Source organism: Coccinella septempunctata, chromosome 2 (assembly GCF_907165205.1).
Source record: "Coccinella septempunctata chromosome 2, icCocSept1.1, whole genome shotgun sequence".
NCBI classification, from domain to species: Eukaryota; Metazoa; Arthropoda; class Insecta; order Coleoptera; family Coccinellidae; genus Coccinella; species Coccinella septempunctata.
The window spans coordinates 15,786,048-15,800,866 of NC_058190.1; the positions used below are offsets into that span (position 1 = coordinate 15,786,048).

Sequence of the window (14,819 nt, forward strand, 5' to 3'; positions counted from 1 at the left end):
TGTGCAGTAAAAGGTGAGTAGTTATATAACCTATTGAAATAATGACTATATCATGATCACTTCTTGGCCCTCTTATCCTCCCCATTTTTGCACCTTTGTAACGTTCAACTTTCAACATACCTCATATGAATTTAGGTTATTAAGTCATAAGTGACATTCACAACCTTCAAAATCAAACTTGGAATTGATTTGAATCATCGATAGAACTTCAAATTATTATTTTAGATACTGTGCTGGAAAAAATCACCTTTTACTGTTGTTCGATTTTTCATGACACTCAATTTATTACTATCAATACAGCTCTGATTTTTTCTTCTTCAGCTGGACCATGCCGTTCCTGGAGTGGAGTGAAGATTTATAACAAGATATACGTTCTTTATGTTATATATATTTGGATTTGTATGAAACATATTAATCTTGAATAAAAAGATATCAGTAATTCATATAGTTGTTCAATTTCCCTTTTGAGGATGAGAGCAGAATGCCAAATATATGTAGGTAAGAATGAGGCGTTCAGAGCTGAAGAGGCGCAAGCTACAATTCTTCAGAAATTGAGTTCACGAGTATATAAAATTTTGATTCATTTTTAGGCAGTTCTTACTGTTAATTCCATTTCAGAAAAATTATAGCTTGGATCACTTTTGCTCGGAACGCCTCGAATATAGAGTGCAAATTGATTGCCACGATGGTAATTATCAAATTGAACATAAATATAAATTCAATAGAGGATTCACTTTGGTAGTTTATTCTGTCAAAATAATCGTTCCAAGAACCTCCAAAATGAGAAGTCGCAATGTTGCTGTCTATGGTGCTTTTTTTACACCTCCCAGCAAACACTGAAATGCAGTCACTGTACAGAAACTGTACTTCGTTGCTTCAATTGACTGCAGTTACGGTAATGCAATAACTGCACCAAAAAGGACCTTATATGTCCCTGTGGACTTTGCAGTTACTGTACGGTACAAACTGCATTCGACATACAGCCACAGCTGCACTTCAAAAACAGCGATGGCATTGCAATCCACTGTACAGCAATTCAAATGCAGCAGTGGCGTGCTAAAACTGTACAGCAAGCTGTACTTTAAATGCAGTATTCACTTTTCAAAAACTGCACAGACACAGATAGCTGCACTTCAAATGCAGCAGTTACGTGCTAAAACTGTACAGCAAGTTGTACTTTGAATGCAGTGGTCACTGTGCAAAAACTGTACAGCTAGCTGTATTTTATATGCAGTTTGTTCACGCAAGAACTGTACACCAAGCTGTATTTAATATACAATAGACACTGTGCTCAAACAGTACAGTAAGCTGCACTTTAAATGTAGCAGCCACTGTGTGAAAACTATATCGAAACTTGCAAATCAGAAATTTCAATTTCACTTGGTATTTTGGCGGTAAGCGCAAAGGTGAGTTCACGCTATTTGAAGGATGGCCTGCTCTTGGGGGTGGAGGTTAATGAACCATAGGAGTTACTTTCGGCAACCGTCGAAGCAGCGTAGTTCGTGCCTGCTATAAACGCCGGTTACATAGAGGATATAAGCTTTGTTTTGGTTCGCAGTTCGGAACCGTTCGCACATGCGCAGTCATAATCCCGTGTTTTGGTTAATCTCGAACTTTCTTGGAACTGTTCCGGAATCGGGACACGGTTGTTTTGGTTTCTTTTGGGATCGATTCCGAACCATCCTAGAACGGTGAAAGCGGTTCCTACGTTTGACTAAGAATCGTTTTGGAATCAGGTAGTTCTGGCTTCGCACGTGTAGCAGCAAGCGGGAAAAGTTCTGTCAATTTCGAAAGTTTTAATTAGCAGAGAGGACCTCTCCGTAATAATTATTATAATCAATATATATTTAATTTTCTGATATTTGTGTGACTTGAGAACTCATGGAGGTAGGTAGTCCATGTAACGTCTGAGTAATATTTGGTCAACTGTTTCTTTTTTATTTCCAGAATCTTTTATTTGAATCTAGTTCAAGTTCATCATCCTCTGATGATGAGGATAATTTTTTGGCGACCATTTTACCAGAAGTTCTGGAACATCATCAAAAAAACGAATTGTATGCTGAGAGCATTATTCCCTCATACACGGACAAGGAATTTATGGAGCACTTCAAAGTGCCAAGAAGTGTTTTGTTCAATTTGGCTGAAGAGTTTGCTCAAAGCGAATACTATCCCAAAAAAGACACTGGTTTTTCAAGAATCGATGCTGAAAAATGTATGTGGGTTTTCTGCTGGTATGCTACACATGAAGCTGCATCCTTTCGAGATGTAGCTGATCGTTTTAATATCGCCTTGAGCACACTACATCTCATTATCGAGAATATCAGCGTTTTTATAAGTAATAAGTCGAAAGAGATTATTAAATGGCCCTCAGAGGAAGAAAAAAATTTCATCATGGAAGATTTTGCTTCTATGGGATTTCCTGATGTGCTGGGTTGTGTGGACGGCAGTCATGTGAGAATTGACAAACCAACAGAAGATCATGAGTCCTATTATAACAGGAAAAAATATTATTCCATACAAGTAAGTGATAAATAAATTGATTAAGGGTAGATTGTAAAATTATAATTTTATAGTTTCAGGCAGTTTGTGACTCAAAGAGACGAATAAGGGATGTGTTCATTGGATTTCCTGGCTCGGTACACGATTCAAGAGTTTTTCAGAATTCTCCTCTTTATGTGAATCTGCCTGCATTATGTAAGGATAAATACATATTGGGAGATAGTGCATATCCTTGTTTGAGAAACCTTCTGACTCCATATAAAAATAATGGCCACTTATCACCTGTGGAAACTAATTTTAATAAAAAATTGAGTCATTGTCGAGTACTGATAGAACATACTTTTGGTCTATTAAAGCAAAAGTTTAGGCAATTGTACCATTTGAAATTAAGGAGCATCCCAACCATCTGCCACTTTATCAGAGCGTGTTGTGTACTACATAACTTGTCATTGGAAGAATTTGACGAGGAAGTTGCTGATGGAGAAGATATTGATGATGTTGAAAGATTTCCTGACAATCAAGAAATTGATGAGGAAGCCGAGGGTAATGTTGTTGGCTTGAACTTCCGTAACTATATTGCCAGCATGTTACATATATAAAGAACCAATAAATTTGCTTTTTCTCAGAAAAATTATTATTTTTTCTCTTATTTTTTCCTCTCATCAGATGTGATCATGTTACCATGACATCTGAGACTTAATGCAAATATTTAAAGGTGAGTACAGGTAAATCAAAAGCCTAAGTTAGATAAAAAAATATTTTCTATTCACATTATAGGTAACAAGAAAAAACAAAAACCTAAGGATAAAAAAACAGTTATCAAAAAGAGAAAAATATAATAAAAACACAATTAAAAAGAGAGGATAAATAATCACTAACGTAGAATAGGAAACAAAAATAGATTTAAAACAAGTAGATAAACTTCTGTAAACAAAATTTTTCACAGCCATGAATCATTCTTGTGGAGATGATCATTCTTGAAAAGTTATTACGCTCGTCTGAATTTTGAGATATCGCTCTAGAAGTTCTGTTCTTTTCGTTCGGTCTTCAAGCTTTTTTTTTGCTATCTCTAATTTTTCCAGATCAATTTTCTTCTTTGATTCGTAATAACTTTTCAAGTCATTCTTCATCTCCACAAGAATGTCATTTCGTTTTTTGTAGGAAGAGGTTGTTGTTCTTAGTGACCTCTTCCTAACAATCTTTGATGTTGCCCTCGCCGTTGCAGCCCCAGTATTTTCTTTATCTCGGGATGTACTGGGCAGACATGGGGGACATATGGTGTCCTCTTGGGAATCTTGATGAGATGTTCCTGGAACAGGTTCTTCAGCTGATGGAGCTGCAGCTACATCTTGTGGATTATTTACTGTTGCACTACTCAAGAGTAGAATTGGCCTTATATTTTTTTTCTTTCCGTAAATTTCATCGAATTCTTTTTCGAATTCGAAAATCCTTACACCCCTTCCCGTCCTATTATTGTTGTCGACGCACTTTTTGTAATTGCGTTCCAGCACTTTCCACCTATTTTCGCACTTGGTGGCAGTTACTGGAACCTTAAAAATGGTGACCAATTCCTTAGCAACCACTTCCCATAATTTTTTGTTTGATCGCATTTCCACCGTTCCCACTCTTGATTTAAATTTTTTATATAGATCTATTAAGGCTAGATTTCTATCTCGGCTATTAAAGAAATAATTGTCCAAATTATTGTCCAAAGAAATATATTCTACAACATCTGAAATATATCAACTATTAATCATCATTTCACAAGAAATTCTCTATAAGACTTACTTTCATCACTCATCATGAATAAATTTATTATTAATATAATAAGGCTGAAGCTCTGGCTGAAGCAACTTGAACTTTTCTTATGCAGGCGACAATGTTGCGGGGGATAGGGTGTGGTTTATTATTTCAGGGATGGTAAACTACCTAAGTTCAAATATTGGCGCCGAAACACTGATCCATGTTCGATGGTTCATTAGCTGTTTTTGTGTTTTGGTTTGAATACTTCCAGAACCGTTCTGGAATAGTTCATGGCCGAGCTTCCACGGCGCATCAGTTCTGCGCAGAATTAGAACCATCCGAGAACCGTTCTGAATTTCGCAACCAAAACAAAGCTATAGAGTAGTGCGTCGCCGGTGCACAGAAACTGTGCAGTCACTGTATATCAAATACTGCGTTATGAAAATGCAGAATTATAAATACAGAAACTGTGCAGTTACTGTACATCAAGAACTGCGTTTTGAAAATGCAGAATTATCAATACAGAAACTGTGCAGTTACTGTACATCAAAAACTGCGTTTTGAAAATGCAGAATTATCAATACAGAAACTGTGCAGTTACTGTACATCAAAAACTGCGTTTTGAAAATACAGAATTATCAATACAGAAACTATGCAGTCATTGTTAATCGAAAACTGCGTTTTGAAAATGCAGAATTATCAATACAGAAACTGTGCAGTTACTGTGCATCAAGAACTGCGTTTTGAAAATGCAGAATTATCAATAAAGAAACTGTGCAGTTACTGTACATCAAAAACTGCGTTTTGAAAATGCAGTATTATCAATATAGAAACTGTGCAGTCACTGTGCATCAAAAACTGCGTTTTGAAAATGCAGAATTATCAATACAGAAACTGTGCAGTTACTGTACATCCAAAAACTGCATTTTGAAAATGCAGAATTATCAATACAGAAACTGTGCAGTTTCAGTACAGCAATCTCTGTGCTGCATTCTGGTGGCACTTGTAGTGCAGTATTTGTACAGTTGCTGTATATTGTGTTTGTTGGGCTACTATGTGATGTACTGGGTAATTACCCGCAATATGCGATGTTGCGGACATTAAGCACTCTCCAGTAAGTACTGGTGGCCTTTTTTTAAATCAACATTGTGAAGTCGCATTTCCACAGTGGTAATTCCCAACAACTTCCCTGTGACTGAAACTGGTTGACTGGGTAGTGACTACTGCATTTAAAGTACGACTTGCTGTACAGTTTTAGCACGTAACTGCCGCATTTGAAGTGCAGCTATCTGTGCAGTTTTTGCAAAGTGAATACTGCATTTAAAGTACAGCTTGCTGTACAGTTTTACCACGTCACTGCTGCATTTGAAGTGCAGCTTGCTGTACAGTGAATGCAATACCATCGCTGTTTTTGAAGTGCAGCTGTGGCTGTATGTCGAATGCAGTTTATGCTGTACAGTAACTGCACAGTCGACCGGGACATACACGTCCTTTTTTGGTGCAGTTATTGCATTACCGTCACTGCAGTCAATTGAAGCAACGAAGTACAGTTTTTGTACAGTGACAGTGTTTGCTGGGCATCGATGTCAATTTACATTAGAGTTGAGAAAAACGCGTTTTCAAATCCGTTCATATTATTTGAAATATGACAAATTATATACTATTGTTCTCGAAATGAAAATTATTAATATTATTATGCATAAACTTGGTGCATTACATGAAATGACTAACGGCCGTTTTCAATAACCTATCCAAGATAAGGGATAGATCGCTATCTCCAGTTTGTCTCCCAACAAACACAATATACAGCAACCGTACAAATACTGCACTACAAGTGCCACCAGAATGCAGCACAGAGATTGCTGTACTGAAACTGCGCAGTTTCTGTATTGATAATTCTGCATTTTCAAAATGCAGTTTTTGATGTACAGTAACTGCACAGTTTCTGTATTGATAATTCTGCATTTTCAAAACGCAGTTTTTGATGTACAGTAACTGCACAGTTTCTGTATTGATAATTCTGCATTTTCAAAACGCAGTTTTTATGTACAGTAACTGCACAGTTTCTGTATTGATAATTCTGCATTTTTAAAACGCAGTTCATGATGTACAGTGACTGCACAGTTACTGTATTGATAATTCTGCATTTTCAAAACGCAGTTTTTGATGTAAAGTAACTGCACAGTTTCTGTATTGATAATTCTGCATTTTCAAAAAGCAGTTTTTGATGTATAGTAACTGCACAGTTTCTGTTTTGATAATTCTGCATTTTCAAAACGCAGTTCTTGATGTACAGTAACTGCACAGTTTCTGTATTGATAATCCTGTATTTTCAAAAAGCAGTTCATGATGTACAGTGACTGCACAGTTACTGTATTGATAATTCTGCATTTTCAAAACGCAGTTTTTGATGTACTGTACCTAACTGCACAGTTTCGGTATTGATAATTCTGCATTTTCAAAACGCATTAATTGACATACAGTGACTGCACAGTTTCTGTATTTGCAATTCTTCATTTCAAAAATTGAGTATTTGATATAGAGTTAATGATAGAATCATTATGCCAAATGATGGCATCACTGCTCTTGACGGTTGCGATCACAGGGTAATATACACGTCTATTGCGGTGCAGCATACGCCAAAAGATGGCGCCACCGGCGACGCATATATCCTCTACATAACCGGCGTTTATAGCAGGCACGAACTACGATGCTTTGGCGATTGACGTAGGAAACTCCTAGGGTTCTTTAACCTCCACCCCCAAGAGCAGGACATTCCTCAAATTGCGTGAACTCAACCCTGCACTTACCGCCAAAACATCAAGTGAAATTGATAATTTCCAATTTGCAGAATAGATTTTCTGTTTATAACTAGGAACTTCTCTAGTAGAATATTGTTTCGCAATTGCAAGTTTCAATATAGTTTTTACCCATTGACTGCTATATTCAAAGTGCAGTTTGCTGTACAGTTTTTGCACAGTGAATAAACTGCATATAAAATACAGCTAGCTGTACAGTTTTTGCACTTAACTGCTGCATTTGAAGTGTAGCTTGCTGTTTGCTGTACAGTTTTTGCACAGTGACCACTGTATTTTAAGTACAACTTGCTGTACAGTTTAAGCACGTAACTGCCGCATTTGAAGTGCAGCTATCTGTGCAGTTTTTGCAAAGTGAATACTGCATTTAAAGTACAGCTTGCTGTACAGTTTTAGCACGTCACTGCTGCATTTGAAGTGCAGCTTGCTGTACAGTGATTGCAATACCATCGCTGTTTTTGAAGTTCAGCTGTGGCGGTATGTCGAATGCAGTTTGTACTGTACAGTAACTGCACAGTCCACCGGGACATATACGGTCCTTTTTGGTGCAGTTATTGCATTACCGTCACTGCAGTCAATTGAAGCAACGAAGTACAGTTTTTGTACAGTGACTGGATTTCAGTGTTTGCTGGGCTGCCTATAGTTATCTATCTGGTTTGCATTTCACAATGGGCAAGTTTCCTAAAACTCCAAAATCGAATATAAGATTATTTATGGAAACCCTTTTCCATTAGTTATCCAACACCTGAAAAATTCGCTACAAAATTCAGAAATTTCAGAAATACACATTTCGAAACTTAGTAAACATTCGAATATGTGAAAGCTTGTGACGTAGAATGCCTTTACTAAAGTCTAGTAATTTTTGTTAATTCGACAACAGTGGAACCGATCAAGAAGATATATCCACAAATTGCATAAAATTGTTTTTGTAATCCGTGTCTATACCTTCTTGAAACCGATGACATTTTGTGTCATTGTTTGTTTTTCTTGTCAAATGTGATCACAAAACTTGATATTTATTACGTTTTTATCATAGACATATAGACATGGACTGTGCCTTCCCTTTCTATCTATGCATGAAATACGGTCAAAAAAAGTGACAGAGAGAAACGCACGTCGGGAATGCAGTTGTCTCTTTCTAGAATATTGATTGGTGCACACTCACCTCCCTGTGAACAAAAAAGAGAAAGGTAAATTCCCGACGATCATTTTTCTCTTTCTATAAAAAAAGCCAATTTCATGCTGACATTGCTCAGTCCATGTCTCTATGTCTATGATTTTAGGCATCTTAATTACGTCCATGTTGATCAAAAAACTTTCATGATCATTATTAACTCGATAGGCGTTGCCGGATTGTGAAAATGACGTAGAATGTTCATAAGAAAGCACTTCTGAAATCAGAATTTTCGAAAGTGAATACAGACAGAATGCAATATGTTGAATTTCGAAAAAAATATATTTCGATATATTTGAGGTATAAAGATTTCAAGAACATATATTTTGAAATTTAGGAAAATACCCCATTATGGTTTGACGTTATCTATCTCAAGGCAAGGATAGATAGGGATCTACTCAGCTCAGACCACAGATCACTAATATATGACCTCACATCATTAATTCATTTCTAGCGTTTGCGACATTAGAGCGTGAGTATTGTAACGGGTTTGGTCGGGAAAAGGATTAATCTCGAGCGCCAGCTATTCTTTCAATAGGGAGAAATAGCAAACCCACCCAGGTACCTACTAGTCGGAGACAGAGTTGGGTTTATCTAAGGTGGTAGCGATAACAAGTACTTTAAAACCGAATTTATTACAACAATCTAAATTACAGTGAACTATACAGTTATTTCCAAGTCAAGAAATATATTCAGCTGATGACCAAGTTCAAAAATAAGGAAAACAGAAATGTAATAACTTGTCACGGTGATCAGAAAGTGAAATCAATGAATTAAAGAATATTCAAATCAACTATATTCAGTCAAACTATCAGGTATTAAAGAAAGCAAACAATTAATAGCAGTCACTTTGATTCCTTCTGAGACAATAACGGATGTACGGGGTTTACACAAAATTTACAGCAACCGGGTGTCTCAGAAAGATCCAAGTCTCTGTAATCGGTTAATTTAGCAATGGGTTTGATCCCGAGCACTTCCAGTGATTTTCAGTGTACAGGCCAATCAGAATTTGAAACTATTCAATTAACGGGACGGGGTTGATGCAGATGAAACACAATGCAACAATTTACAGGATAACGGGGTAGTTTATCGTGGTCTCTCCGTGGCAACCTTGGGTGTACACGCCAAGCATTACCAGCAGAAAAACTTCGAGACTTCTACCGATTGGTTTCTGTCACAAGATAGCCAGGCGAGAGAAGTCTGCGGTAAACGGGAAATCTACACGGAACACAACAGGGGTAGTACGGTATCAGTTACTGCGGTCTTTCTGTGGCAACCTTGGGTGTCACACGCCAAGCATTACCAGTAGAAAAACTTCGAGACCTCTGCCGATTGGTTTCCGTCACCAGATAGCCAGGCGACAGAAGTCTGCGTTAAACGGGAAGTCTAAACGGAACACAAATGGGGTAGGACGGGATAGGTTACTGTGGTCTTTCTGTGGCAACCTTGGGTGTCACACGCCAAGCATTACCAGTAGAAAAACTTCGAGATTTCCGTCGACTGGTCTTGGTTCACCAGAGAACCAGGCGACAGAAGTCTGCGTTAAACAGGAGGATTAACACAATTTAACAAATAAAAGAATGCAACTTTGAATCACGAAGTATGCGGTATCAAGAAGAGACTTACAGTTTGTTCCGGTACGGTCACACCACCACTTAGCAGAAAAAAATAAAGAAAAGCAAAGGAAAACTTTAATACGAAGACAGACTTAATTAAAGCGGAAATGAATTAAAGAATCACGAAGAAATCAAGAAAAGAATCACTACCGAATCAAGACTGAAAACAGAATCGCAGAATGACTACCGAATGAATAATCATGAATTAATAACGAATGACTACCGAATGAATAATAATGAATTAATTCTCGTCTGGTGGTGCGGTCCTATTTATTAACTCTCCAACATGTGGACGGTCACGTGATCAAAATTGCACTCAAAATTCGGAATTCTCGAATATTCTCCCCAGAAGAAATATTCTCGGTGGCGGTTATCTCTTTATCGGTAAAAGAAACTGTCGTTATCTGCAATCCACGTTGTTTTATACTGAATTCGGTGTGTTTTTGTGGACGGAAAAACAACGCCGAATGCAGAAAGACACTTTTTCTTTATTTTGGATTCTTACGGCGGATTAATGATGGAAATTTCAATTATACGGAATTTGAATGTAATAATCAGAATTCTGAAAAATATTTCCAAAATGAAACGGAATAACTATATTGAAACTGAAATCTCCATCAGACGGTGTTGCATTGTTTCAACTGGAAAATTCAGGGAAACGGATATTTAAAACGAGGCTTGATTTTTATTAAAAACAATCAAGTATCGTTACATCCCCCTCCCCTGGGAAAAATTGAAGTTGCGTTGAAGACACAAGTTCAATTTAATAAGGGGTAACTGGCCCAAAAAAAAAAAAAAAAAATTAATCGGAAATTCAAATCGGTTAAGTGCTCGCTATCTCACCCTTACAGAGTTCTCATCCTAATCTAAACAGTACAATAGAAGTGATATCCGGATCTGCTCACAGGCGTCGTTCCGTAATCGTCCGGTAGGCGCTCCTTCCATAAGTGGTTCTCTCCGATCCATGATCCATGATCCATACTCTGCGCTCTGCGTTACGCTCCGTGATCGGTGTCGTCCCTGGCTATGGACCGAAGTGCGTGTGATCTTTGATCCGATTGTCGGTAGACGTTTGACATAACCTATTCCGTGGCACTCTATGACTGTCGTTGGTTCGGTGGTATCTGTCAGAAACAACGTGCTTTTAGTGGAATGAAATTACTCCAGAATTGGGAAATGAAATCGATGGCAACATAAAACGGTGAGTACTCCATATCGATTGTTCCATTTCATATTAACGGTTGGATTTTAGGGAACTATCATTCACGATGAAATGGGCTGATGAGGCATCTTTGACGTTGACCACTTGTTGGCACTGTTTCCTTCTTGGATGTTGGTTCGGTGTATCGTTTGACTACGAAGATGGGTCAAGCAGGTGAGTTTCGAATATCCCCTTCATCAAACCAAAGTTCTTTCGATTAGTACTTCAAGTGGGAAGAACCATTCACTAACTTGTGTTCTCGTTGTAGGTGGAAATGTACCCAAGTTTGACATCACTCGTTGTTGAAGGTGAATTGGACCCCTCTCAAAACACTGGAGGTGGATGTGGACATTCACTGTGTGCCAGAATATTGTTCGGAGTTGGAACGTAATCCTTGACGGAGGAATGGTGGAGGCTCTCTGATCCGTCAGTCCCCGCTAGGTAGGTTAACAGCTGAACTTTCAGTTAAATCTTGTTGGAGTAAGCGATATCCTAGAACAGACTTAATTGCCACATAGGTTATGTTTTAACAGTAGAACATTGACAGTATACAGAGCTTTTTCCAGTTTTCTTGGGTAGAATTAAATTGAACAGATCACGGATATGCACTTTCACCTGTATCGGTGTTACAATTTCATAGAAAAAGTTACACAGGAGAACAGTAGTAGAGAACTAGATACAATTCAGACTATCTTAGATTATCTCACCAGTTTTTAATGTAGTACGGTTAGTATTTGTTAGTCGTTATTCATCTTAACTACTCTGAATACAATATTTAAAGCAACGGTTTGTCTCGGAACCTTGTGAATTCACAGAATAATGAATGTAACGGATTTCAAGCTGTGCTTTGCTCTGTCTACAGGATGTACCTTTCAGAAACACAGACAGTTGACAATTTATATCGTTTTGACATGTCGGTGTTGCTGAACGGATTGGCTATATCTAGATGAATTTGACCATTTGATAATGTTTTCCAATTGTAATTGCAAAGCTTGAACGGTATCATGAATCCATTCAATCCACCGAACAAAATGTAGAAAGAAAGTATTGTTTCTAGTTAGATGACATGGTAGATACTGATTTGTTCGGTGAACTGAATAGGATATGAAATCTTATACGGTGACGGTTGCTGTCAGGATATTGACAAAGGGTTTGTCAAATCAACGGTGGGATGGTTAACGGAACAGTAATTATTAAAACGGAATTTCACATGACTGGGGATCATGTTTAATTAATTAACGGGTTGGATTTTACTACGGTGTCAGGTTACGGAATAAAACATGTTTCGAGTTTTAAACGGTTTATTAGTCGGTCTTCTCTTTACAGGATCCCACTTTGGGTCCACAACGACGGCAGGGGCGGAGTGCTAGCTCTTCGCTCGTTGGCAAACGGCCTCCCAGTCTTTCCAACGTAAGTGGCGGTTCGTCGGTCGTTGATTGCGGTTCAGCTGGTCGGACAATTTTTTTGATGGTTTCTTCCCCGGGGTTTGGTCGGTACGGTTGTATGTTGTCGACGGTCGGAGTGGCAGGGGCAATTTTTGGATAGAGTTCCCAGGCGTCCGCACCTACTGCAGAATAATACTGCCCTACCGGTACATTCCGTCCTGTTATGCTGTCCTTGTCCACAGCGCCAACACATACCCGGGCGGATTTCGAGGAACACATCTGGGCCCATGGTCCCCACGGTACGCTGGGCAGGCGGTCGTCGGGTCGGAACTTCCATGTTCTCTTCATAGGCGGGTCTCTTGACCTCGGATGCAGGGGAGGTACGGTGGTCCCTTTTTTGTGCTGTATATCCTTTTCTCTTACGGTAATTGGCCGACGGCGGCGGTAGACGGGCTGACACCTCGGGTGGCGGCGGTGCAAGGCTTGTGGTGTGCTTGCCTAAGGGTCCTAACGGATGTGGTATAGGTTTTGGTACTTTCCACTCCATACTCGCCAGCGGTGTTCAATCTGGGGATATAAGAGGGTTTTGTTAACACCCCTGGATGAGGTAACAGACTTAACATGTTTATTAGTAAGACGGTCACAGACGGGCATATTGCCTTACGGTTGTTGTTCCCTCAACTGGGTGGAACCCAGATTCGTCGGACTGATCCCGAGGGAAAACGGAAACGGTGACGGGTTCGGCGGTGCTTTGGTTCGCCGGGGTGGACGAGAGCTGCCACCCTTTTCTTCACAGAAGCGGACCACTTCCGGAAGTCCGGCTGTTCTTTCAGTCGGGCCGCCAAACTTGGAGACAGCGGTATGGGCTCGACTGGGACAGGCCCTTCGGCGGCCGGGATATTGGGCGGGGATAACGGAGACTCGGAAATTGGAGGTATCGGCATTAACGGTGGCGGCACGGGACTCAATGGGGGTGGCATAGGAATTAACGGTGGTGGCATGGGAATTAACGGTGGTGGCAAGGTTGGACCCGTCCAGACCCCCATACTCAGTGCCGCGCCGGCTGTAGCCCAATCCCACTGCCCCGCAGGTCGCCGAAGGATCGGATCGGTTTTAAGCAATCCCTCGATGAACCACCGGACAGGGGAGCTTAAGCCCGCCAGCTCCGCACCGGAGTATCGATCATCCGGTTGTGGGATCAGACCGGTGGCCACATATCGGGCCACCAATCCGAGTGCCCAAAGGTCCACTCCTATACCATATGGGTCTCCCCGGTGTTGTTCTGGGGCCCAGTATAAACTGGTGCCAACCAGATCGGTAAGGAGGCCCTGCCCCGGTTCCAACTTACAGGCCAATCCCAGGTCGGCCACCACGTAACGGTCGCCTCGGTGGAGCACATTTTCCGGTTTTATGTCACGGTGGACAATGTGCTCTCGGTGACAGGCGGCTATTCCCTCCGCCACTTGACGCAGTATTCGGAAGAACCCCGACACTGTCGCCCTTGGTCCTTTTTCATCTATCAGGTCCCAGAGGTCCCCTTGGTATAAGGGCATTACCATGTATATGTCCGGAGGGGATACCAAGGCCTCATTTAATCTCACCACGTTCGTGTGGTTGATGCCCTCCAGGAGCTGTACCTCCCTGATAGCATCCGCGCTGAAGGGTACCATCTTCACCGCAACGGTCTCTTCTCGGCCCCTCCGCCGAGCCTGGAAAACCCGGCCAAACCCCCCTTCGGCCAGCTTCCGGTCGATCTTGTACAGACGGTGGAAAGTTGTCATCTGAAACGGTTTGCTATACAGCCATACATACGGGTTAGACGACAACAATGGTTCTGATTGGCTGTACGGTGGAAGAAAACAGAGCAACGAACGCCCTCGAATCAACGGTCTGGGCTAACGGCATCATGATAGACGGTCCTGTTAAACTTACGGACTAACGGTGAGGTGAGAACACCTTTATTATGAATGAAACGGTTTTAAATCTTTAATGTGGATGTTGGTAACCTTCTTACCCTGTTCATCTTTCAGATCATACACTACAGGAGAGACTACCTTAATAACGGTATACGGTCCGGCGAATTTTGCAGCCAGTTTAGCTGCGAAACTGTCGACAGCGGATGATAACGGATTTGTGCGACGGAGAACTTTGTCACCTACATGGAAGCGAACTTCTCTACGGCGTAGGTTGTAATGATGAGCCTGCTGTTCAAAAGCCCTGTACAAGCGAGCTTGCACAAACTCATGTGCTTCCTGTAGGTGCCGGATTTGCTCTGTACGGTGAGTCATGTCTCTATTTACTTCGGTTGGGTTACTGTTTTCCTCATTTTGGGGTTTTGTCGAATAAATCGCCCTAGGGACATTTAGTTCCCTACCAAAATTCAGA

At 40.3% G+C, this 14,819-nt stretch overlaps 3 protein-coding genes across 3 annotated transcripts; 1 reads left to right on the top strand and 2 right to left on the bottom strand.

Moving 5' to 3' along the window:
* The first annotated feature begins 1,563 nt into the window (after positions 1 to 1,563).
* On the top strand, positions 1,564 to 3,268 carry LOC123307647 (putative nuclease HARBI1). Its single transcript, XM_044890040.1, has 3 exons — positions 1,564 to 1,887; positions 1,948 to 2,520; positions 2,574 to 3,268. The coding sequence occupies exons 1-3, from the start codon at positions 1,882 to 1,884 to the stop codon at positions 3,096 to 3,098; spliced, it is 1,104 nt and encodes a 367-aa protein (XP_044745975.1). The 5' UTR covers positions 1,564 to 1,881; the 3' UTR covers positions 3,099 to 3,268.
* A 47-nt stretch (positions 3,269 to 3,315) lies between these two features.
* Positions 3,316 to 4,518, bottom strand: LOC123307649. Its single transcript, XM_044890041.1, has 2 exons — positions 4,288 to 4,518; positions 3,316 to 4,231 (listed from the first exon to the last, which is right to left on the bottom strand). The coding sequence occupies exons 1-2, from the start codon at positions 4,301 to 4,303 to the stop codon at positions 3,471 to 3,473; spliced, it is 777 nt and encodes a 258-aa protein (XP_044745976.1). The 5' UTR covers positions 4,304 to 4,518; the 3' UTR covers positions 3,316 to 3,470.
* Positions 4,519 to 13,111: 8,593 nt separating this feature from the next.
* On the bottom strand, positions 13,112 to 14,104 carry LOC123307016 (serine/threonine-protein kinase H1-like). Its single transcript, XM_044889218.1, has one exon. It carries the CDS (start codon positions 14,102 to 14,104, stop codon positions 13,112 to 13,114), a length of 993 nt encoding a protein of 330 aa, XP_044745153.1.
* Positions 14,105 to 14,819: the final 715 nt, after the last annotated feature.